This window comes from Barbus barbus, assembly GCF_936440315.1.
Source record: "Barbus barbus genome assembly, chromosome: 48".
NCBI lineage: Eukaryota > Metazoa > Chordata > Actinopteri > Cypriniformes > Cyprinidae > Barbus > Barbus barbus.
This window is the reverse complement of record NC_136726.1, coordinates 24176932-24204421: the sequence shown is the minus strand read 5'-3', so window position 1 is coordinate 24204421 and position 27490 is coordinate 24176932. Positions and strand designations below refer to the sequence as shown.

General features: G+C 40.3%; 1 protein-coding gene across 2 annotated transcripts in view; it reads right to left on the bottom strand.

Moving 5' to 3' along the window:
• Window positions 1-26199, bottom strand: part of adam10b (ADAM metallopeptidase domain 10b) — a 38395-nt gene extending 12196 nt beyond the window's left edge. Inside the window, exons 1-11 of one of the 2 annotated variants that reach the window (XM_079412453.1) lie at window positions 26040-26199; window positions 20572-20722; window positions 15032-15150; window positions 13566-13724; window positions 9401-9495; window positions 9179-9331; window positions 9010-9102; window positions 7997-8180; window positions 7763-7926; window positions 1083-1266; window positions 831-981 (exon numbers count right to left, since the gene is read on the bottom strand). In XM_079412453.1, the coding sequence (XP_079268579.1) occupies window positions 831-981; window positions 1083-1266; window positions 7763-7926; window positions 7997-8180; window positions 9010-9102; window positions 9179-9331; window positions 9401-9495; window positions 13566-13724; window positions 15032-15150; window positions 20572-20722; window positions 26040-26112 (1526 nt within the window). In that variant the 5' untranslated portion in view covers window positions 26113-26199. Of the gene's footprint in view, window positions 1-830; window positions 982-1082; window positions 1267-7762; window positions 7927-7996; window positions 8181-9009; window positions 9103-9178; window positions 9496-13565; window positions 13725-15031; window positions 15151-20571; window positions 20723-26039 lie in introns of both variants that reach the window. The other variant, XM_079412452.1, reaches the window with a different exon arrangement.
• Window positions 26200-27490: the final 1291 nt, after the last annotated feature.

Here is a 27490-nt window from a genome sequence, read left to right as displayed (position 1 = left end):
TATTGTGAGTCGATTTAAGTGTACTGACCTACTTTTGATTAATTCATCCAAACATTCCGTGACTCCGCGTTATACAGTAAATGCTATTTATATGACTGGATTCCGCGATTCCCCCTGCGTTTCCCCCATCTCGGAAACCATAAATAGATAATATTGAGGTTTTTACAACTTCAGTGTAGTGGATTGTAATTTATTGCAACTTGAGCAACGTCTGCTGCTGCCTTTGAGAGAGAATTGATGTGTGATGAAGCAGCACCAGTTAGCAAGCTTCGGTGTGAGAGTACCTTTAGTCTTCCACGTTGATTGGTCGGACACCTGACTCTCAACAAATCAGATGCGCGGTGGGCGGAGACTACTCTAGGCCACAGGGTGGTGAGTTCCAACAGGCTGCATCAGAGCCAAATAGCGCGTTTCAAAATTAAATAATTTTATCGGCACATCGGTTTTGAAAATGACCGATACCGATTATCATAAAAATGCTTAATATCGGTGCCAATAATCGGCCAGGCCGATAATCGGTCGACCCCTACTGAGAAGCCCTGCATGAACACACAGCGTAATGAAGCGAGCGGACTGTCCTGATCTCATATAGATTTCGAGGTTACAGACGTAGGATATGATCCTTCTCTACATGTTTCTCAAATGAACTTAACACGAACGCACAAGATCGTATCCAGGATAGTGTAAAAGGTCTTATTTGGAAAAACACACTTTTTTTAATTAAAATTTTAAAAATTTTGGATCCAAGTGGACCTGTGAAGACCTCTACCCTCAATAAGGATCACACAGGAATCCGGCTGGAGAAACACACAGAGCACTGAGTGCTGTACCTGCAGACTTTGTTGGGCTTGAGTTTGCACTTCCTGTTGTCCGGCTGATTAGCATCGTAGCAGCAGTCGTCTTTACACTGATCACTGTAGCCACAGTCACACTCCTCACCCGGCTCCACCAGACCGTTCCCACAGATGGGCTGTCCGGACTCTGTGACACAAACACACACACACACACACACACACACTCACTCGTGTCAGGGCTCCAGCTGAAGATTAGGACTCACTCCGTCCAGTCGCTCAGAGACTCACCCACGAAACAGCTGCCGCGCTTCTTCTCCAGCACCTGGCTGATGTTCTTGACGCTGCAGACGGAGAACTTGTTGTTGTTCAGCTTGTCTCCGGATGTGGCTCGAGCGTACATGATGTAGTTCCCTCGCTCCTTCTTATCCTGGCTCTTGGACTCACCCGGAGTGCACTCCGACCCAGAGTCATGCTGCGGACCACCACCATCATCATCATCATCATCAACATCATAATAATCTTCACCATCATCATCACAATCATCACCATCATCACCATCATCATCATCCCCATCATCATCACTATCATCATCCCCATCAATCATCATCATCATCATCATCACCACCATCATCATCATCACCATCACTATCATCATCACCATCATCATCATCACCATCATCACTATCATCATCCCCATCAATCATCATCATCATCATCACCATCACTATCATCATCACCATCATCATCACCATCAATCATCATCATCATCACCATCAATCATCATCATCATCACTATCATCATCATCACCATCATCCCCATCAATCATCATCATCATCACCATCAATCATCATCATCACCATCATCATCCCTAGGACTGGGTATCGACTTTTTAGGCACCGACCGAATTGCCTCGATACCATGAGTATCGAAAAACGTCTTGTCGTTCGGTACCAAATTTCGATACCTAAGGGGTTAATCTCATCGCCGTCAGTGAGCCAATAATGCTGCAGCACTAGGTGTGTTTGACTAGAAACGGCGACGCGTAGATTGATCAGTGTTTGACATCCGCGAGAGCGTTTCAAAAGCGCAAGGCACAGTCTGCTCTTTAAATCGCGCGGTTTGTTTATTATACACAGACTGAAGCGCGCGTGACGCTCGCGGTGATTTCAGCGTCTGCCGCCTCTCTAAATGAGGACATAAACACATGAACAACATCTCCAGAACTGCTCTGAGAGTCACTTCATGAGCATTTTACCGTTTGATTCGAGCAAAACTAACTCATATCATCTACACACAGAACTGTAAAGCTATTCCAGGCAACCCGTCAAAATAAAAGTTCGGTTTAACTTGGAAGACACTGCGGCAGAAATATATTAATATTGTTCAGCAGACAGTACATACTGCTACTACTAGGCTACTATTAAAATTATTAAAACTTTTTTTTTTTTTAGTAATGATCACACAACAGTTATTCCATGTTTTAATTTTAATAGTAACCCCCCTTTGTTTGCCAAAATAAATAAGCTTTGATTTTCAATAATTTAAAGATAAATTAAATTAATGTTTTATGTCTTCATTTGAAAACCAGATACAGAACTAGGGCTGGGCGATATGTCAAAATAGGGCTGGGCGATAAAACGATAACGATATGTATCGCGATAGACACGTGAACGATATCAATAAAAAATGTGTTCGATAAAACGTTCGATATTTTTTATTCTTCGTCGGAAGAAAACAAAGGTTGCGAAGCAAGTTTGGTTGCATTAACAAAGGCACTCGCTCTCTGGTAACCTAGCAACGTAGGGAGTGACACGCTAACAGCCAATCATGTAACAGTATCATGTTTGGTTGCGCCATATCGTTGTCTCGTGTCTAATGGTGCGTTCACACCAGACGCGAATGAAGCGTTAAGCGCGAGTGATTTACATGTTAAGTCAATGCAAAGACGCGAATAGACATCCTGCGGCGCGATTCGCGCGAATGAGGCGGCGCGAATGACGCGGCGCGAATTGAGCGTTTGAAATCCCGCGAATCGCGCAAGTTCAAAAATCTGAACTTTGGCGGATATTCGCGCCGCGCTAACCAATCAGGAGCTTGCTCTAGTAGTGACGTGATTACGAGCGAGGCAGAAATCAAAACAACAATAGAGGACTAAATCATCGTAGCTCTATCCGGAGCTGTACTATGGACCAAAGATTACCTGTTAGATTTACCCAAAACAAATAATATCTTATGTTTATCCACTACAGAGACATCAGAGCCAGCGGCAAATGTCAGAAGGACTAGCCGAGGTTATGCTCCTCTCTTCGAGATACATGAGCACGAGCGCCCGGTGATCGCCTGGAGCTCACGGCTCCGAAATCGGCGAAGCACATTTTCAAATAGGGGCTGTTTTTATAAATAAACCGCAGATTTGAGTTTTAAACAACTACATTCTCGGCTGAAATACACGCGTCCAGTGTTTCCATAGCACATAAAGGGCTGATTTTATTTGCCAAATTCTATACATATGCTCTCTGTGGCAGTCATTGTGCCCCCTGGCAGAAGCCCCGCCCATGACGCGAATTCGTGTCTGTTGTGCAGTGAATTTCACGCGCGAATGAAGCGAGTAAACCCAAAATGTTCACGCGTCCAACTACGCGCGAATAGCGCGATTTATTCGCGCAAGTCGCGTCCGGTGTGAACGTACCATTAGTGCGCACGCGCGGCTGAGAGTGCACGTCTGCAGCCAGACCCTATTGGCTGGTCTGCTGGATTCCTCTTCATAAGCAGAAAATGAGTGCCGCAGCGATCGAGGAAATTGTAAATAAAAGAGAAAGTCAGCTCGCCAGTATGGCAGTTTTTTGGATATTATAAGTCTGACCGTAGTCAGACCAAATGTCGTCTGCAAATTATGCAAGACCGTCGTCCCGCTAAGACTGGTAATACCACGAACTTGATGTACCACCTTTAAAAAAAAATCAATAATTATCGATATCGACCGATATGAAACACTGATATCGTGATACAGTTTTCAGCCATATCGCCCAGCCCTATGTCAAAAATATATTATCGATAATCGCCGTAAAAAATATTGCGATATCCGATAATATCGTCTACCCAAGCTCCACCTCCACCACGCCCCGCCCCAGCCGAGACAACATTGCCGACATGCACCATAAACACAGTTCAGTTCAGTTTGGTCTTAATTATTGCCACATTAAAGTTTCGTTTTTACTTTTTCATAGTTTGTGTTTAAACTAACAGAAAACATTAGCTTTACTGTTATATTGGTGTTGCTAATAATTTCCATTCTGTTCTTATCAAGTTTGAAAAGAATTTAGTTTTTTGAGGAGAACTGTTGAGGAAAAATAATAGAACCCAATTTTAAGTTCATCATGGTGAAGTTGGACATGATAAATGCATGTTGATGTCATTAATAAATGCCTCCATTCATTCATTAATTTAATATCTTGAATAAAATATGCCTATTTTCCGATGTCTCTCTTTCTTTTTGGCACTGTGTAGACATTTCATGATGGTAAGTATAATGTCCTTGAATACAACAATTGTTGCGTTGTTTTAAAACTTGTAGTCAAGCTATAACGTAGGCTGTTTTTATATTTATCATGTATGACTAAAATCATGCAGGGATTAAAAACGAATTCTGAGCAAAAACGTTGAGGGTTTTTTTCTTTTCCGGTAGCCTAGTTCAGAGGTCTCTTTTGGCCCGTTTTTAACGAAATAAAAATAACTACTTTTTATTTAGAAGCGGGGTAATTTTTAAATTTCATTTTTGTATTTTAATTTTTATAATTTTTGTTTTATTATTCAAAATACAATGCCCACAATATAATTTTCAGTGTTGGGCTGCCGAATCTCCGAACGCGTGCATGCTGAGATAGGCCTAGGCTAGAACTATAATGCCTTCATCTGTTTGCAACAAAACTTTATAGTTTTGTTGCAAATGAATTAAGAATTTAAAGTGCTATATCTCAGCTTAATTATACTGTATACACCGTTTAAAAAAATCTGTAAAAATGTGCGTTGTGAAGGAATTTGCGTATTTTAATTATAACCGTCATGTTTGTGGTTTTTCATCGTTATACATCGTTTAAATAAATATTCAGAAACACATGCAGTGCTATTCTTTTTTCTGTTTAACTTTTATTAAACTGCAGATCAAAATAGAATAGGTCTATACCCTAAATAAGGATAAATAGGATTGGAACGCATCTCCAAAATCGCATACACAGATGCACGTTGCCATTATGGTAGTCAGCACTGAAAAACGACAAATAAAATATAAACCGAGGTTACAAAAGTGATTCAGTCAAGATCAGTGAGGGATTTTCTTTTCTTTTGTTCTTTGATTAACATTAATGACTGGCGGCTGCGGCTGCTGTCACTGCACGGATCCAATGCACCCTTGTATTCTCTCTCAACTCTTTAAGTTCACTTAAGACATAACCGATTGTATTTATGGGATATTTTGATATCATTCTGTGTGTATTTGTCCATTCAAATGTGTAAGAATGCGCGAAAGAGAGCTGAGTCCAGTGTTCGTGTATATAAGAGGCGGCGTGTGTGTGTGTGTGTGTATATATATGTGTATATATGTGTGTGCGCGTGCGCGCGTGCAGCACGGAAAACAGCGCCCGAGTGCAGAAGCGAGTTCTATTTGTCTTCTTGTAGTTGAATCTTTTGAAATCACAATAAATGCGCATACAGAAATCGAGAAGCAGAATCGAAATTTAATTTTATAACAGGTAATTCGGTTCCTGACCTTCCATCTGATCTGATTTCATAAATTGGAATAGCTTTTCGATTCCCAACCCTCCTACTAAATTATTTAATTCTTGCATGCAAAAAGACCTGTATGGTGACTATGGGGTCATGTAAAATTATAATTTTTTTGTGTTTGCAATTTACTAGGTTTATCATTCATCTTTTTTTTTCTCGATGATCGCCTTTAACCTGACTGTTGACATCGACATTGCGATACTTACAACACATTGTCGATATACGATAATATCGTCATATCGCCCAGCCCTATACAGAACACAGAATTTCTGAGGAAAAATAAAACATTTCATAAGGCTGTTTTAAGAATAAATTCAAATAAACTAAGTTGTTTTTATGCATTCAAATAATTAGACATACTACACCAGAATTTAATAACAATAAAACATGTGGTGAAAGAAAATAAAACACACACTTATGAAAGTGGATGAAGATTTAACATTTCTTGAAGTCTTTAACAACCTAGAAATGATGATTCTGTCTGAGCTTTGTGTTTTAAAATGAACACACACTAATGTAAACGTAGCCTAACAGATGTGTAAACTGAAAACTATTTGAACTTTATTAAAATTATTTATTTATTGTGTTGGATATATTTTGTTCCTTTGTGCAGTGGCTCAGGAGATGAGGCTTTGAGTCTGTATAAATATCAACAAGCTAAAAAAAATTGTTTTCTGAGATAATGTAATCTTATTAAAACTGATTTCATAAAACTGGTATCGAAAAAAGTATCGTTCAGGAACTGGTATCGAACTCAAGGTATCGGTATCGATATAGAAATTTTTTGAACGATACCCAGCCCTAATCATCCCCATCAATCATCATCATCATCAACACTATCATCATCACCATCACCATCATCAACACAATCATCACCATCAATCATCACCATCACCATCCCCATCAATCATCATCATCACCATCACTATCATCATCACCATCACCATCCCCATCAATCATCATCATCATCATCACCATCATCATCATCATCACCATCCCCATCAATCATCATCATCATCAACACTATCATCATCATCATCACCATCATCAACACAATCATCACCATCAATCATCATCATCACCATCACTATCATCATCATCATCACCATCCCCATCAATCATCATCATCATCAACACTATCATCATCACCATCACCATCATCAACACAATCATCACCATCAATCATCACCATCACTATCATCATCCCCATCAATCATCATCATCATCATCATCACCATCACTATCATCATCACCATCATCATCAACACAATCATCCCCATCATCAACACAATCATCACCATCAATCATCATCATCACCATCACCATCATCATCACCATCATCATCACCATCCCCATCAATCATCATCATCATCATCATCACCATCACTATCACCATCATCAACACAATCATCCCCATCATCAACACAATCATCACCATCAATCATCATCATCACCATCACCATCAATCATCATCACCATCACTATCACCATCATCAACACAATCATCCCCATCAATCATCATCATCACCATCAATCATCATCATCACCATCACTATCATCATCACCATCATCATCACCATCACTATCAGCATCACTATCATCATCACCACCAATCATCATCATCGCCATCATCATCATCACCATCACTATCAGCATCACTATCATCATCACCATCATCATCCCCATCATCATCACCATCATCATCCTCATCACTATCATCATCAATACTGCTCTTCCTCAGTGTTTCTGTCTTGTTTTCCAGTGCGATTGTCTGAAGATACTTAAAATATGTTTTGTTTTATGAAAAATTGTAAACCAAGAACAGAGTAAGAAAAATCTACTTAATTCAAAGGGAAACAAGTCTGACAGATATTTGTTCTACAATTTGTTAAATTTCTCAAAAAACAAGACCTTACATGTTCAATTTGTATCTCTTGATTTAAGATGTTTAGATATTTGTACTGAGAAACAAGACAAAAACGTTCTTTAATGCAATTATGCAGCATTTAATGCCTTAAATGACTTTAGAAATTGAAGACTTAAGACTTTAAGGCCCTGATTAAATGAAGGTAATATAAGGTAATTCAGTTTGAAGTCATTCCTGTTTCTGTTCCCTGTGTCTTGTTCTGAGTCAGATCTCCTCGTGTCAGAGTGACAGACAGTGTTTTCAGCTCTGCTCACTCACCGGGGAACCGAAGTTGTGTCCGACCTCGTGAGCGAAGGTGATGTGTGAGACTTTGGGAGGCACGTGCGAGGCGTAGTTCTGCACCGTGATGATCCCGGTGTTCAGAGACTTCTTCTTCCCGTCAGAATACAGCTTGTTCTTCTCACAGATTCCTCCAGAGCTCCCTGAGAAACACACACAGCATCAGAGGCCTGAGGCAGAAACACTTCATCTTTATAATGCAGCAGCAGTTACCAGCTGGAGCGCCGACCCAGGCCAGACCCAGCACGCCGTCGTCGAAGTCCCGGTCCGTGAAGACGTACGCCAGGCAGTAATCGTCGTGATTCTGCTCCGAGTTCAGCTCCAGAAACTTCTCCACGCCGATGTTAGCGAAGCGGAAGGGGTTGGAGCGATCGCGCTCGTCGCTGGTGGTGTTTATCTGAGACGAGTCCAGAAACACAACGCTGTCAGAAACTAAACCTGGGCCTTTAACAACTCAACCATCATTCCTGTTACTTTAAAAATACTGAAAACAATTATTTCACATAGTTTCTAATGCAACATTTCTCTTTTTCATTTAGGTTTAATTGCCATGGAAGCACATTTCCACCACATAAGAAAAAAATCATGTTTTGATAATTATGAGATGAAAATGTGTAATGACAAAAAAAAGTAAAAAAAAAAAAACATTGTCACAATTATGATACAAAGTTTTTGTCATAAGTTTAATGATTTGTGTCATAATTTTGACCAAACATTATTTTTTCTTCTGTGGTGGAAATGAGCTTCCATAATGTAATAAAATAACAAAACCTAAAACTGAAATAAAAGTTTATAAAAACTATAGACATAAAAAAAACTAATACAACTATAGACAATTACTAAAATGTTAAAACTGGAAAAATCCAATCCAATTCAAATTCTTAATGTAACAGTGTTAAAAAGCAGCTTGTGTATATGACAAGTCATAGTTAGGAAATACAAAATTGAACTTTTAAGCCATGATTTTGACTTAATTTGGACTTTTTATGTCAGAATGATGTAACCAAACATTTGTTTCTTACAAGGGCTTTCATAAAAAATCTAAATAATATAGAAATATTTACCTAAAAAACACACCCACACAACAAAATGACAAACTTTAACTAAAGTGAAAAAGGAATCAGAACACTTTCAGTTTCACTTTTCCTCTAAGAGTATGTGAGTGAGCGTGTAATATCTGGGGTTATCTCTGTCTCTGCACATGCAGGTGTTTGAGCTGAAGTCACCCGTATCCTCTTGACCATGAAGCTGATGTTGCGGATGCCCATGAAGTCCGTGCCCTGATAGATGGCATCGATGGCCTTGACGTGACTGGAGATCTGCTCGGGAACACAGAGCATCATCAGCATCAGCATCATCATCACTGATCCAGCGTTTCGGCTGGTCAGCACGCACCTGAGCGATCACCGCCTCTCTGGTCTTGTAGTACTTGAAGAAGAGGTGATCGGTTTGGATGAAGAGCTGGCAGGTGTTCTTCTCCACCTGCGTCATCCTCTTCTTCCTCAGTAAGACGTGATCATCAGTGGACCTGTTCTCCAGACTCTGCTCCTGAAGGGAATACAGACGCCTCATCACCTGACTCTCGCACCGCTGCGCTTGCTCTGAATAAACACTGACCGGTTCCTCCAGCGCTGACGCCTGGTATCTCTTCATCCGCTCGAACACAGACGAATCCGCGCAGCCGCCCTCCGGCCCGTATTTGTGAGGATAGTCTGATCACGTGACAGAGAGGAAACATGTGTTCATGTGTGGCCTTCATGTGTTCAATACATCAACAACATCTCTAGAACTGCTCTGAGAGTAGGGGTGGGAGGAAAAAAAATCGATTCTCCGATGCATCGCGATTCTCTCTTCAACGATTCTGAGCTTTTTTTTATGGCGTTAAAAGTGGGACAAAACAGCGCAAGCGAATTACCGTACTGTGGTGCGCACACAAAATAAGCAAACCGCGAGCAGAACCCACATGCACGCGCAGATCTAAACACATGCGAGTCATTTCTACATAGTTTTTCAATTTGGTAAACATGGCGCCTCTGATGGCAGCTCAAATACGATCAGTTTTACCAGGGATGACCTGCTGAACATTCGGCAGAACACACCACAAAATCTTCTACCAGTTTTTGATTTTTCGGACGTTTTGCTGGACTTTGTAGTAGCGGAGCCGTAGCTCTGGTCAAACGCTACAGGAGGCGCAGACGGGGGAAGAGAGCCGGAGCGCTCGTGAAGCTTCGTCAGCGCGGATTTGAACGGCGTTGCCTAGCATTAAAACGAAATAAAAATAGTCATTAGTGGCAGCCCTAATATGAACTAACACTGTCAATGTGCAATTCTTTTATTACAGTACTCATGAATCTGTTCAAATTAGTTAGTAAAAATACAGCTGCTCATTGTTTGTTCATGTCTGAGGTTTATAATATTACCAGATACAACTTTTGATTTCAATTAGGTCTTAGTAAATGTTGAAATTATCATGAATTGTTAATCAATACTTTAGAAGGATTTTTCATAGCTAGTTCCTGTTAACTAATATTGACAAGTGCAAACTTACTGTAAAGTCTTACCCACAAATCAGTTTAGTGAAGTGACGTGGCCAAGTATGGTGAGCCATACTCGGAATTTGTGCTCTGCATTTAACCCATCCATCGTGCACACACACACACACACACACAGCAGTGAACACACACACACACACACAGCAGTGAACACACACACACAGCAGTGAACACACACACACACACACACACAGCAGTGAACACACACACACACACACACACACACAGCAGTGAACACACACACACACACACAGCAGTGAACACACACACACAGCAGTGAACACACACACACACACACACACACACACACACACACACAGCAGTGAACACACACACACAGCAGTGAACACACACACACAGCAGTGAACACACACACACACAGCAGTGAACACACACACACACACACACACACACACAGCAGTGAACACACACACACACACACACACACACACACACACACACACCAGCAGTGAACACACACACACACAGCAGTGAACACACATACACACACACACACACACACACACACACCGTGAACACACACACACAGGGGTGATAGTAGAAAAAAATCCTGAGCCTGAACTTTTTTCCCTGGGAGGTAAGCGGGCCCCTAAGCCAAGATATATGCCCTGATCAACATAATTGGCAAGCGGGATCCAGGGGTGTGCTCCCCTGGGAGAACATTTTGATAAATAGTCCCTTAAATGATAGATTCTGGTGACTTTTGTGGATATAAATGGACATCATTCAGACATGAGATGAACAAACCCAATACAAGCCTATATTACAGTAGCATCTTTGTGTAGAGCACCAGAGCTCCTGGGACCCTGGGCCTGGTAGGCCTGTTCATTAATCCGTCCCTGCTTTTAACTAGTCACTTTTACCTGCATACTTATTGCTTGTATAGCATACTGAGACTACAGATACTACAGCCATACCAAGAAAGGTCAGTGGGTGGCAATTATAATACTCCAAAGTAAACTACTTACTGATTAGTAGCCTAACCATTGACTTAAGGGCATGAACAAGGAGATATTAATTTTTCTGCTAAATATGCAGCATTTATTTTAAATATTTTTTTGAAACAGTTACAGTGCAACAAAACCGTATGTAATACAACACTCAATTTGATTATTCAAAACCATTTGCTATTAAGAGAACAATAATTGGCAATAATTTAAAGTGCTTCAAGAGCTGAAAAACAGTGAGAAAATAAATAAAAATAAGCAAATACAGTTTACTACAAAAAACATTTTCCCCTTCCTTTCCTTTTTGAACAGGTTTTTGGGTTAGCAGAACCTCCCCTTTTCATTTGCAACATTAACCTTTTTGCTGGCAAGGTGCTGTGTTTTCACACTGCCTGCATCCTCGTCATAAAATCAGACCAGTACATTTAGAATCGTATCCATGCTTTTGTCCGTGGCCTCATCAATGTTAAGTGAAAACATGTTATTCTTAAGCTTGTCGGACAGATTTCTTTTAAATTCTGGCGAGATGCCGTGTGTAATAAGATAGCCCGCATGCTGTCTCGAGACAGACAGATGCGTAAGGGCGAGTTTATCCTCCGCTAATTTCTGACACAAAGTGACGAGTGGATGAGCGATTGTAAACGACAGATCAAACTCGGCAATGAAGGAGCACAAGCGAATTTTTAAATCAGCCACGCGATCGGTCATTGAGGGTCGGATATCTGCTGTGGCTGTTGCCCCCGGCAAACGTGAGGTGTGTTGAATTGCTCGGACAGCTGCTTGATGACTAGGGTCTAACTCGTGCCGTGGCAGCACTTTTTTCCCGCTAGTTCCATATAATATTTTCATTGCACACAAAGTGCAGAAACATGCTCCTGGTTGCCGGAGTTTTTGACACCAGCTTCCAAAGGGCTTTTCGTCTCTATCCACCTCCTCTATCCAAGACCAGCGCCATTTATTCTTTATGCCTTTATCGACAAGTTTGGTGTCTTCCCCTGGCTTCATAAAGTTGCACTCCACGACTTTGGCTACGTTTCACGCTGCCAGTGTGGGAAACACTGTCGTAGTGTATGGGGAAACACAAAACAAAATCGCACGTGGAGTGACTGCTGAATCAATCTGATTGGCCAAAACCCAAGACCAGCCCCTACCTTATTACCGATTGGCTGAAGTAGGCTTACTGGTGTGGTTTAGTGAAAGCGCCTCTCAGATCTTGGGAATTGCCAGATCACGCAAACATTTTTTTTTTTTTCGCAGACACGTCTGTACGCCGGAAATCCGGCGTGGCGCCGGAGTGCTATCAGGCCTGCACACACCGTGAACACACACCCGGTGTGTGTGTGTTCACTGCTGTGTGTGTGTGTGTGTGTGTGTGTGTTCACTGCTGTGTGTGTGTGTGTGTGTGTGTGTGTGTGTGTTCACTGCTGTGTGTGTGTGTGTGTGTGTGTGTGTGTGTGTTCACTGCTGTGTGTGTGTGTGTGTGTTCACTGCTGGTGTGTGTGTGTGTGTGTGTGTGTGTGTTCACTGCTGTGTGTGTGTGTGTGTGTGTGTTCACATAAATGGGCAGCCATTTATGCTGCAGCGTCCGGGGAGCAGTTGGGGGTTCGGTGCCTTGCTCAAGGGCACCTCAGTCGTGGTATTGAGGGTGGAGAGAGCGCTGGACATTCACTCCCCCCACCTACAATCCCTGCCGGCCCGAGACTCGAACCCACAACCTTTGGATTACGAGTCCGACTCTCTATCCATTAGTCCACGACTTCCCCATGTTTATGATTATGAACAGAGACAATCTACAACAAAATATCTGAACCAACAAATCTGCTGAGATCAATCAGACGCACTTGAACTGGACCTGAGTTAGCGTCACGAGTTTGAGGAACACTCGTAGCTCAGAATGAAGCTCGGTTAAAACCACGACTCAAGACATCGACATTGTTTCAGCTGTTTGGTCCTGAAGCGCTGAAGGCCGGTTAAACACACAACACAATCACGACACACTCTTCACTCTCTTACTGTACAGGACCTCGGTGTCAGAGTCTGTCACGGGGAATAATTCAGACACGTGTTCTCTCATTGGATGAACACACGCAGTCTCATGAATAATAATGAGACGCTGATGAGTCAGAGCTAGAACGTGAGAAAACCTCACAAGATGCAAACTGAGCACCAGAGCTGTTAAAATGAATGCGTGCTAACACGGTCTTCTATGAAGCGAGCACAAACTCCTGTGTTGAGAGTGTAGTTTGGTGAAGGGTCACTCACGGATGTCGTCCTCGTGGTAGATGACGGAGTGGAACGGGACGTTCTTATCCTCCAGGTATCTCTCCACCGGCTCCACGTAAAACATCCCTCGATGGGTCTGAATGAAGCCCTCGAACTTCCCGTCCACCACCGAGCCGTGCGTCAGAGAGCCCTGTTCACCTGAGGACAGACGGATCCGGATCAGACCACACTAACACACCGAGAAGAGCCGGATCTCAGAACCGGCCAATAACACACCAGACCTGCTTCTGATTCTGACAGAGTCTCTTCTGCTCGCCAAGGCTGCGCTTCTTTCATCAGAAACACTGTATAAACTCTGAAATATTATTACAATTTAAAAGAGCTGAGATCAAAGCTGTATTTTCAGCATCATTACTCCAGTCTTCAGTGTCACATGATCTTCAGAAATCATAATAATATACTGATTTACTGATCAACAAACATTTCTGATTATTATCAATGTTGAACACAGTTGTGCTGCACAATATTTTTCTGGAAACTGTGATACATTTTTATTTTTCAGGATTCACAGATGAATAGAAAGTTCAGAAGAACAGCATTTATTTGAAATAGAAATATTTTGTAACATTATAAATGTCTTTACTGGCACGTTTGATCAGTTTAATGCATCTTTGATGAATGAAAGTAAGGCTGGGTGATAAAGCAAAAAAAATCAAATCTCGATTTTTTTTTCTCAGAACATTTGACTGAAAATTGAAACTTGAAAATGTAACTCCAACATGATTCAAGTATTCTTTATTAATCCTCTAGTTAAAGTAAATTCTATTCTAAGTGCAGCACACATGATGTAAATGATGTAAATATCTTTGCAGAAAAGATGCATGAACTACAACTACATCTGGTACAAACTTGTCTTATTATGTGCAGAAATAATGAGGAAAATGCTTTAAAAAAATCTCAAGTCAAGGTAATTCATATTCATAATGACTGAAGTAGCCTATTATTAATTTGAATTATTGTAGTTATTACTGTATGGCTGATATTTCATGTTTGCATAATGGTTGCATCTCTACAGGTTTATATTCGCTTGCTTTTCCATAGTTTGTTGTGTAAACCTGGACGTGTTTGACTGTTGCGCTCGCGTCTCATGCATGAAACAGATTTCTATAAATGCAGCGCTCAAGTTAAAGACGTTCACTCCCATCTTCTCGCATGTTTTTCCTCTTCCACTGCACATCTTTATCAACACAAAACCGCATGGTCGGATCAATCTTTTCTCTTTACTGTTATCATTGTCATATTGTCAAAGTGCCTGATTCTAACGTTTGTAATACTTCTATTCAAAATCGTGATTCCTCTATTTCTAAAAAATAAAATCGTGCCAAAACATTAAATTCAAATGAATTGATCAAATCTGAGAAATCCCCCAGCCCTAAATGAAAGTATTCCTGTATTAATCAGTAGTGTAAACTGATGAAGGATTGCTGAAGAGTGCAGTATCTCACCGTATATTTCTCCGGTGTAGATGTGTGAGGTGTCGTAGTCCAGCTGCTGTCCAGACATCTCCAGCTTAAAGTCGTCTGAAAACAGCCTGCTGTCTCGCTTCATCCGCAGGTTGAAATGTCTGAGAGATGGAGACAAGCAGAGATGAACGCACAGGTCTCAGCACTGATATTACAGCACAACACTCAAACACCGATGGCTCCACAGACCACTCAAGACGGACAAATCTACTGATTTCTGCTCAGATATGAAAGCTGTCAATGGGGCAGCACCCGCTCAAAGCTACATCAGACCTTATTCAGCTCTAAACCGTGCGTTTCTGAGAGAACAGTAGAGTTAGTGTACGGTCATCAGATCTCTCACCGCTGTCTGGATCAATTCCAGAAAAAGCTCTCATCATGTACAGTAACAATCAGAGATAATTATGACTGACACCCGACGTGACCAGATTTAGTGTTTAGAAGTCTTCTCTTAAAGCTTCTATGTGATTATTTTGTAATTGTTTTTATTTTATATTACATATGACCAGCTAAATGACAGCAGTGGGGGGTAACAGGTCTCTCTCTCTGGACACTTTGGTGGTTTAATGTTATATACACTACCAGAGTGTCACGGTGCACACAGCAGAGAGGAACAAGGACATGACACTTCTCGTAAAGAGAGAGAGAGAGAGAGAGAGAGAGAGAGAGAGAGAGAGACGAGAGAGAGAGAGAGAGAGAGAGAGAGAGACAGAGAGAGAGAGGGAGAGAGAGAGAGAGAGACAGAGAGAGAGAGAGCGAGAGAGAGAGAGAGACAGAGAGACGGAGAGAGAGAGAGAGAGAGAGAGAGAGACAGAGAGACGGAGAGAGACAGAGAGAGAGAGAGAGAGACAGAGAGAGAGAGAGAGACAGAGAGACGGAAAGAGAGAGAGAGAGACAGAGAGAAAGAGAGACAGAGAGAGAGAGAGAGAGAGAGAGAAAAGTCAGTATAAGTCACATTTTATTATTTCATTCAGAAATAGGCCTAATGCCGATGCGAAATGTTTACAAACATTATAATAAACACTGTAAACATAGCTAGGCTATTTTAGTTCCCCTCACTCCACAACAAATTCTTTCAATTAACAGTATTTAGAAAAGAACAAGAATTAAAAATATAAGAAGCTAGCTATAAACGACAAGCCAGAACGAATTCATTTAGGCTAAAACGAAACTGAAACCAACGTTGGCTCTCATTCGACACAAAATCAAATGTTTCCGTATTCACGATGTATTTGAATGCCAAAATATTATTTATTATGTACAGGACAGGTGCATCTCAATATATTAGAATGTTGTGAAAAAGTTCCTTTTTTTTTGTAAGTTATTTCACAAAGTTAAACTTTCATATATTTTAGATTCATTGCCTGACCTGATCCTCATAGAGAATCTATGAGGTATTGTCAAGAGGAAGATGAGAGACACCAGACCCAATAATGCAGATGACCTGAAGGCCGCTATCAAAGCAACCTGGGCTTCCATTACACCTGAGCAGTGCCACAGACTGATCACCTCCATGCCACTCCGCACTGATGCAGTAATTAAAACAAAAGGAGGCCCTACCAAGTATTGAGTACATATACTCACCTAAAGGATTATTAGGAACACCTGTTCAATTTCTTATTAATGCAATTATCTAATCAACCAATCACATGGCAGTTGCTTCAATGCATTTAGGGGTGTGGTCCTGGTCAAGACAATCTCCTGAACTCCAAACTGAATGTCAGAATGGGAAAGAAAGGTGATTTAAGCAATTTTGAGCGTGGCATGGTTGTTGGTGCCAGACGGGCCGGTCTGAGTATTTCACAATCTGCTCAGTTACTGGGATTTTCACGCACAACCATTTCTAGGGTTTACAAAGAATGGTGTGAAAAGGGAAAAACATCCAGTATGCGGCAGTCCTGTGGGCGAAAATGCCTTGTTGATGCTAGAGGTCAGAGGAGAATGGGCCGACTGATTCAAGCTGATAGAAGAGCAACTTTGACTGAAATAACCACTCGTTACAACCGAGGTATGCAGCAAAGCATTTGTGAAGCCACAACACACACAACCTTGAGGCGGATGGGCTACAACAGCAGAAGACCCCACCGGGTACCACTCATCTCCACTACAAATAGGAAAAAGAGGCTACAATTTGCACGAGCTCACCAAAATTGGACGGTTGAAGACTGGAAAAATGTTGCCTGGTCTGATGAGTCTCGATTTCTGTTGAGACATTCAGATGGTAGAGTCAGAATTGGGCGTAAACAGAATGAGAACATGGATCCATCATGCCTTGTTACCACTGTGCAGGCTGGTGGTGGTGGTGTAATGGTGTGGGGGATGTTTTCTTGGCACACTTTAGGCCCCTTAGTGCCAATTGGGCATCGTTTAAATGCCACGGCCTACCTGAGCATTGTTTCTGACCATGTCCATCCCTTTATGACCACCATGCACCCATCCTCTGATGGCTACTTCCAGCAGGATAATGCACCATGTCACAAAGCTCGAATCATTTCAAATTGGTTTCTTGAACATGACAATGAGTTCACTGTACTAAAATGGCCCCCACAGTCACCAGATCTCAACCCAATAGAGCATCTTTGGGATGTGGTGGAACGGGAGCTTCGTGCCCTGGATGTGCATCCCACAAATCTCCATCAACTGCAAGATGCTATCCTATCAATATGGGCCAATATTTCTAAAGAATGCTTTCAGCACCTTGTTGAATCAATGCCACATAGAATTAAGGCAGTTCTGAAGGCGAAAGGGGGTCAAACACAGTATTAGTATGGTGTTCCTAATAATCCTTTAGGTGAGTGTATACAGTAAATGAACATACTTTCCAGAAGGCCAACAATTCACTAAAAATGTTTTTTTATTGGTCTTATGAAGTATTCTAATTTGTTGAGAGAGTGAATTGGTGGGTTTTTGTTAAATGTGAGCCTAAATGATCACAATTAAAAGAACCAAAGACTTAAACTACTTCAGTCTGTGTGCATTGAATTTATTTAATACATGAGTTTCACAATTTGAGTTGAATTACTGAAATAAATGAACTTTTCCACGACATTCTAATTTATTGAGATACACCTGTACTTCACAGAATTTCACAGGAAAGATTTGTTAATTTTTTATAAATAAAAGAACTATTTCTTTAGTCAATTATTAAAGTATTACATGTTACACGGGCTGATTTATTCATTTTTAAGTATTTGGGATTTTAAGAACAAGTGGAAAATGTGCTGAATGTTTAATTTCATCCAAGTGAAATTAGCAAGCAGTTAGACTTAATTTACATTCGTTTTAAACGCGGAGCCAGGCGTGAGTGGACACAGGTCACACACGTGCGTCAGGCCTCGTCCATATTTCCAGACGCGCTCGTGAGAAACTTGCGGAGCAGAACCGGACGCGAGACCGCGAGTATAAAAGAGCATTAAGAGACAGGCTGCGTGTAAACGGCTCGTCCGCAGCGTGGGGCAGAGCGGAGCGAGTATGAGAAGCATTCAGAGACACGGGCGGTGTGTGCGGTCTTCTGAATTAGCCAACATGCAGTATATATATATTTATATATATATCTATGTTCCTAACTTTCGATCTGACCTTTTTTAAATGGTGGGCATTTACGCAGTTGGCTAGAGCAGTGCTGATAGGGAGAACGGAGGTGCGTTCACTCTGTTGTTTAGTAAGACGGTCACTCAAGGCTGGCAGTCGTGCATATGCTCTGGATCAGAGTAATATCATGTCCAAATCGCAGGCTTTGCAATTAGCAAATCGCAACGTCTCAAATCGTGATTCAATTAGATTTCGATTAACTGCACAGCTCTACCAGATAGTTGTGTGTACTGCGTATATTTATTATGTATAAACACACATGCATGTGTAAATTTCAGATTTTAAAACATTTTTTATATATTAAATATATTGATTTATAATTGTCACGAATCCGGTCTGTGGCCTTCCGACCGATAGCCACCAGAGGTCGCCTCTCCATCATATTGACTCTCACACCACACAGCACACTGGACTGCATTTCCCATCATCCATTGCACGGACGACACACACACAGCTGATTACACTAATCACGCTCACAGCTGAGAACTCTCTCACAATCACTCAATCACACACTCTTTATAAGCCTTGGACTTTCTCTCTGTGATCTCCGAGTATTGTTTAGCGTATATCATAGCGATAGCTACTCTACAAAGCCCTTTCAGTTATCATAGCCTTGCGTGTTTTCCTTGTTTTTTGATATCTGCCTGTGTTTCCTGGATTAACCCTTTGCTTTACCGTTCGGACTCTGTTTGCACCTCGTTTGGATTATTGCTTGTGTACATGGATTATCTCTCTGCCTTGCCCTATTGGATATTGTTCGCCCATCATCGACCCATGCTTGCCCTAGGTTCTCTCTTGTGTCTTGCCCGTGCCATTTCTGTTTGCCTATGTATTGACTATGTTTATAAATAAAGGTTTGAACATGGATTCTCACGTCTTGTACGCCCCGTTACAATAATAAATTATATGAATATAAATTTAGACCACAAATACATGTAAATAATTTCAAAATGTATACTGTGTGTGTATTTATATCCATAATAAAAATACACAGAACACATGCAAACGAAAACGATTATTTTGGATATAATCGTTTGACAGCACTAATATTTATATATTGTTTGGATGCATGTTTTAATATAGCCTTTGAATGCTGCAAAACACTTTTGAGATGCAAATTTTAAAAATGCTATAGTTTATTATTATTATTTTGCTGTGTCGGACTTACTGGATTTATGAAACAATACCTATGAGCCATTCACATACAAATAACTAGTTTCTCTGATGCCAAGATGGATTCAAGGTGTTGAGGACAGAAGTACTGCATTAATCCACCGTTAAAATCATCAGGGGCCAGTTGTTCAAAAGGTTAAATCTGGATCAGAATGATCTGGATTTGGAAATCCTGTCTTTTGCTATTCAGGATCAGGTAACCCAACTTATTTTTGTGCTGGTTTTTCAAAGCAAAATTGGATTGGATCACCCTGATCCAGATACACACTTTTTCAGATTTCCAAATCTGGATTACTAGTGCTCTACGGAGCCCCTAAAGGGACATGATGATGGAACAAAAATTAGATGGGGGGTGCCAATGTTTTATATATACACAAATGATTGTGCCAATGTTGTTTACAATCAGTGTTAAAAAACACTTTAAATTGAAAATAATATTTTTGTTTGATATTGACAGCTGTTTGGTTACAAATGAACCAGTTTTATTACATTTTTACATTTCAAATCCACCCTTCTCCTGGGATCAGAATAATCCAGTTTTTTTGGATCAAAAGTATCCCAATCTTACTAAAATGTTTTCAACACATAAACTGAGAATTTGATCCAGATCAAAACCAATGGATTTTGTGATCTAATCCGAATTCAGAATCCTTTTTTTTCCTTTTGAACAACCCATTTTCAAGATTTGATCTAATCCAATGGTCAAAATCCAATCAGATAACTTCTGAACCCTGTAGATGAGCTGGAAGGGTCCTCACCTGCCATGTGCGTGGAACTCCAGCTTCAGCTCGCGCTCCTGCAGTGAGAGCGCTCTCTTGGCTCTCTGATGCTGACTGTGCAGCAGATCCGTGTCGTACGACAGACCCTCGTAGTGCCGGATGTACTTGTTCAGGGGGTTGCCGTAGTAACCTGCCAGATCACATGTGACAGTGAGCACGGCTGCGATGGCCCGCGGTGATCACGTGACTCATGAGAAAATAAACAAGCTCAGTTCACACGTCAGATAATTGCACCTACAGTGACGTTACATGGAATATTAGCACATCAGGGCAAATGTGCGCATGCAACGTCATGGAGCTGATCACAGGATAATAACTAATACAGCACTGGGGATTATGAAAGGAACACGTTATTTATTTAATCTGGTACATGAAGGGAATTCTTACGATTCATTCTGTCGGTCTAAAGCGTGAGCTGTCAGTTCCACATTTCAGCTGAACTTAAAAAGCAAAGCGGTGTTATATTCATTCTTGTAATAACACATGTATAATATGTTTAAAAGCTACGGCTGATACTGATATCTAGCAGTGCAGCCCAGGGTTATAATCGTAAAAAAACATTTTATTTTAAAACAATAAAAGCCATTTTGTTACTTATAAAATAAAAGGAAATAAACTGGGGGGAAAAACCTAGTTGCCAAATGATCTAATTTTCATTGTTTAAGTAGAAGTAATAAAATAGCTAAGACTAAAACTGAAAAAATAAATAAAATAAAAGATCTAGACAAAAAACAAAAAAAAAAAAAAAAAACACCAAAATTGACTAAAACTTCTAAATAAACACTTCAAAAAAAAAAAGACAAGATACAAAAAATGTACTAAAACTTACAAATAAAAATAACAAACTAAGGAAAACTATAATAGTACATGAATCAAACAAGAAAAAACACAGGCGTGCCCAATAACTATTAAATATTACAATATCAATATAAACTGAAATGAGATGAACATATAATTGCTAAAATAATATTTTTACCGAAATCATTTCTGCATTTATTTGTAGAAATTTGCAGATGCTGGTTTTGACTCGGACACCAGAATGCTGCTGATCAGTATTTGGGTGTATGACTGTTCAAGACGAGAGCAAATCTCTGATACGGATATATGATTATTAATATCTGGATGAGGCCCAATCCATCTGGAGCAGCTCCAGAGATGCTGTGCATTAAACCTACGGAGATGCTGTAAAACACATTGCTGAGCGATTATTCAGATATATACTGTATATTAATCTTCAGCAGCTGTCCATCGGTCATTACCGAGCGATTATTCAGATATATACTGTATATTAATAATCAGCAGCTGTCCATCGGTCATTACCGAGCGATTATTCAGATATATACTGTATATTAATCATCAGCAGCTGTCCATCGGTCATTACCGAGCGATTATTCAGATACATACTGTATATTAATCATCAGCAGCTGTCCATCGGTCATTACCGAGCGATTATTCAGATAAATACTGTATAGTAATCATCAGCAGCCGTCCATCGGTCATTACCGAGCGATTATTCAGATACATACTGTATATTAATCATCAGCAGCCGTCCATCGGTCATTACCGAGCGATTATTCAGATATATACTGTATATTAATCATCAGCAGCTGTCCATCGGTCATTACCGAGCGATTATTCAGATATATACTGTATATTAATCATCAGCAGCCGTCCATCGGTCATTACCGAGCGATTATTCAGATATATACTGTATATTAATCATCAGCAGCCGTCCATCGGTCATTACCGAGCGATTATTCAGATATATACTGTATATTAATCATCAGCAGCCGTCCATCGGTCATTACCGAGCGATTATTCAGATACATACTGTATATTAATCATCAGCAGCCGTCCATCGGTCATTACCGAGCGATTATTCAGATACATACTGTATAGTAATCATCAGCAGCTGTCCATCGGTCATTACCGAGCGATTATTCAGATATATACTGTATATTAATCATCAGCAGCTGTCCATCGGTCATTACCGAGCGATTATTCAGATACATACTGTATATTAATGTTCAGCAGCCGTCCATCGGTCATTACCGAGCGATTATTCAGATACATACTGTATATTAATGTTCAGCAGCCGTCCATCGGTCATTACCGAGCGATTATTCAGATATATACTGTATATTAATGTTCAGCAGCTGTCCATCGGTCATTACCGAGCGATTATTCAGATACATACTGTATATTAATCATCAGCATACTGTATATTAATCATCAGCAGCTGTCCATCGGTCATCAGCAAGCGATTATTCAGATATATACTGTATATTAATCATCAGCAGCTGTCCATCGGTCATCAGCAAGCGATTATTCAGATACATACTGTATATTAATCATCAGCATACTGTATATTAATCATCAGCAGCTGTCCATCGGTCATCAGCAAGCGATTATTCAGATATATACTGTATATTAATCATCAGCAGCTGTCCATCGGTCATCAGCAAGCGATTATTCAGATACATACTGTATATTAATCATCAGCAGCTGTCCATCGGTCATTACCGAGCGATTATTCAGATATATACTGTATATTAATCATCAGCAGCTGTCCATCGGTCATTACCGAGCGATTATTCAGATATATACTGTATATTAATCATCAGCAGCTGTCCATCGGTCATTACCGAGCGATTATTCAGATATATACTGTATATTAATCTTCAGCAGCTGTCCATCGGTCATTACCGAGCGATTTTTCAGATATATACTGTATATTAATCATCAGCAGCTGTCCATCGGTCATTACCGAGCGATTATTCAGATATATACTGTATATTAATCATCAGCAGCTGTCCATCGGTCATTACCGAGCGATTATTCAGATACATACTGTATATTAATCATCAGCAGCTGTCCATCGGTCATTACCGAGCGATTATTCAGATAAATACTGTATAGTAATCATCAGCAGCCGTCCATCGGTCATTACCGAGCGATTATTCAGATATATACTGTATATTAATCATCAGCAGCTGTCCATCGGTCATTACCGAGCGATTATTCAGATACATACTGTATATTAATCATCAGCAGCTGTCCATCGGTCATTACCGAGCGATTATTCAGATAAATACTGTATAGTAATCATCAGCAGCTGTCCATCGGTCATTACCGAGCGATTATTCAGATATATACTGTATATTAATCATCAGCAGCTGTCCATCGGTCATTACCGAGCGATTATTCAGATACATACTGTATATTAATGTTCAGCAGCCGTCCATCGGTCATTACCGAGCGATTATTCAGATACATACTGTATATTAATGTTCAGCAGCCGTCCATCGGTCATTACCGAGCGATTATTCAGATATATACTGTATATTAATGTTCAGCAGCTGTCCATCGGTCATTACCGAGCGATTATTCAGATACATACTGTATATTAATCATCAGCATACTGTATATTAATCATCAGCAGCTGTCCATCGGTCATCAGCAAGCGATTATTCAGATATATACTGTATATTAATCATCAGCAGCTGTCCATCGGTCATCAGCAAGCGATTATTCAGATACATACTGTATATTAATCATCAGCATACTGTATATTAATCATCAGCAGCTGTCCATCGGTCATCAGCAAGCGATTATTCAGATATATACTGTATATTAATCATCAGCAGCTGTCCATCGGTCATCAGCAAGCGATTATTCAGATACATACTGTATATTAATCATCAGCATACTGTATATTAATCATCAGCAGCTGTCCATCGGTCATCAGCAAGCGATTATTCAGATATATACTGTATATTAATCATCAGCAGCTGTCCATCGGTCATTACCGAGCGATTATTCAGATATATACTGTATATTAATCTTCAGCAGCTGTCCATCGGTCATTACCGAGCGATTATTCAGATACATACTGTATATTAATCATCAGCATACTGTATATTAATCATCAGCAGCTGTCCATCGGTCATCAGCAAGCGATTATTCAGATATATACTGTATATTAATGTTCAGCAGCTGTCCATCGGTCATTACCGAGCGATTATTCAGATATATAATGTATATTAATAATCAGCAGCTGTCCATCGGTCATCAGCGAGCGATTATTCAGATATATACTGTATATTAATCATCAGCAGCTGTCCATCGGTCATTACCGAGCGATTATTCAGATATATACTGTATATTAATCATCAGCAGCTGTCCATCGGTCATTACCGAGCGATTATTCAGATATATACTGTATATTAATCTTCAGCAGCTGTCCATCGGTCATTACCGAGCGATTATTCAGATATATACTGTATATAAATCATAAGCAGCTGTCCATCGGTCATTACCGAGCGATTATTCAGATATATACTGTATATTAATCATCAGCAGCTGTCCATCGGTCATTACCGAGCGATTATTCAGATATATACTGTATATTAATCATCAGCAGCTGTCCATCGGTCATTACCGAGCGATTATTCAGATATATACTGTATATAAATCATAAGCAGCTGTCCATCGGTCATTACCGAGCGATTATTCAGATATATACTGTATATTAATCTTCAGCAGCTGTCCATCGGTCATTACCGAGCGATTATTCAGATACATACTGTATATTAATCATCAGCAGCCGTCCATCGGTCATTACCGAGCGATTATTCAGATATATACTGTATATTAATCATCAGCAGCCGTCCATCGGTCATTACCGAGCGATTATTCAGATATATACTGTATATAAATCATAAGCAGCTGTCCATCGGTCATTACCGAGCGATTATTCAGATACATACTGTATATTAATGTTCAGCAGCCGTCCATCGGTCATTACCGAGCGATTATTCAGATATATACTGTATATAAATCATAAGCAGCTGTCCATCGGTCATTACCGAGCGATTATTCAGATATATACTGTATATTAATCTTCAGCAGCTGTCCATCGGTCATTACCGAGCGATTATTCAGATACATACTGTATATTAATCATCAGCAGCTGTCCATCGGTCATTACCGAGCGATTATTCAGATATATACTGTATATTAATCATCAGCAGCTGTCCATCGGTCATTACCGAGCGATTATTCAGATATATAATGTATATTAATAATCAGCAGCTGTCCATCGGTCATCAGCGAGCGATTATTCAGATATATACTGTATATTAATCATCAGCAGCTGTGTTGTGGTGTTTATGGGAATGATGGAGCATCATGGGAGTCTCCTTCATCATCATCTGAAGCTGGATGTGTGTTAGCTGCTGTCTCAGTCCAGGACCCTCGCATCCCGGGCTCTTTTGACAGATTTCAGCTCAGAGAAGCGTTCCGGACCGAATCCGCAGCGAACATCGACGGGAACCGGCGGATTTGTGGGAATAACGGTCGCGTTAGCGCTAGCATTAGCCGAGATGCTATCGCGCAGCATCACCGAATCAGAGCCGAACCGGTCCAAAACACACTCTCACACTCACCTCGAGCGGACCTGAGGGAGCACAGGAGGCACAGCAGCACCGCGAACACGGCCGTCATCGCGGACAAACGCATATTTAGCGCATGGATGATGGACGGGGTTGGGTTTTATTGTTTACAGCTTCGGTCTGGGTTTGGGGGCTTTGCGTGCTGACGTCAGACGCACAGAGCGCGTCATCGAGCCCCTCCCCCGACGCCTTGATTCCGCGAGCGCGCAGCCGAGATTTACAGCAAACACTAAATTAATTATTCAATATCAAGTTTCGCTGATATGATGATGTATGCTGCTTTTATAGTCTTATTTTCTGACTGTAAAGTCGTAAACAGGTTTTGGATGGATTTGGCAGAGTTTATATTTAGTTTAATGAATAATAATTATTGCTTTACTTTAAAGGATATTGTCTTGTATTATGAAAACAAAAGCTATAAAGATCTGGAATTTATTGTTAACCATTTTATTTTATTAGCAAAATTTCGCATACATAAAAATATATGATATTGTGTGTTTATTGAATTTAAGACTTAAACAATAAAAAGTCTGGCGATTAAAATACTAGATATAATCTTCAGTCCTGGTATTTTGTTAATATCTTGATTTGTTAAAACAATGTGAGCTATACTTTTTCTGGTTCTTATTTGTTTATAATTTGTATTGTTATTATTTTATATACAGTGAATAATTATGATTATAAGCAATAACAGTAAGATGCAAGTCAACTACTGTTGGCTAAACTGAGGTAAGAAAGCAAATATAATAGTAACAAACACGTTATATAATGTGAGAGCTGAAAGTCTTGTGAAATAAATAAATAAGTGAGGTTTGTATGCAGGCAAGTTAAGGCTGTTCTGTGGCTGCTTGTAAAGATGTAATAGCACATAAAAGCATGTCTGCTGGACTAAACTCCTCTCCTCAGCTCATAGTGTTTCAGATCTAGAGTTAAATACCATCTGATCCTGATCAGCAGAAACAAACCACAAACTGCAGAGTAATAACTGAAGCACCTGTGGTCAGCTGAACACCTTTCCTATCAAAAAATCATTTAATTATGCTAAATGTTAAGCAGATTTTTTTAAGGGGGGGGGGGGGGGGGGGGGGGGTTATTACAGTCTTGGATAAATTAGTAATTAAAAATTACATTAATTGTGATGCATTTTTTTTGTGCAGTGTCAGATAAAAAAATAACAACTACAATTCACACGTAAATGTGTACACTCATATAAACCACCCTCATATCCACAGCAGCACACAATTACACCTACAACCTCTCCATCTAACAGATTATTATTGATTTATTCCAGCAGAAGCAGAAGAGCCAGCGTTTGCTCCAGGGGCCAAACCTGAGGAAATGGTGCCATCAAGTGGGAAATAGTAGAAATCATCTGACATTTGTGTCCAAATGGAGTTATTCACACATTCTTATTCATATTATGTGATGTTTTATAAGCGGTGTAT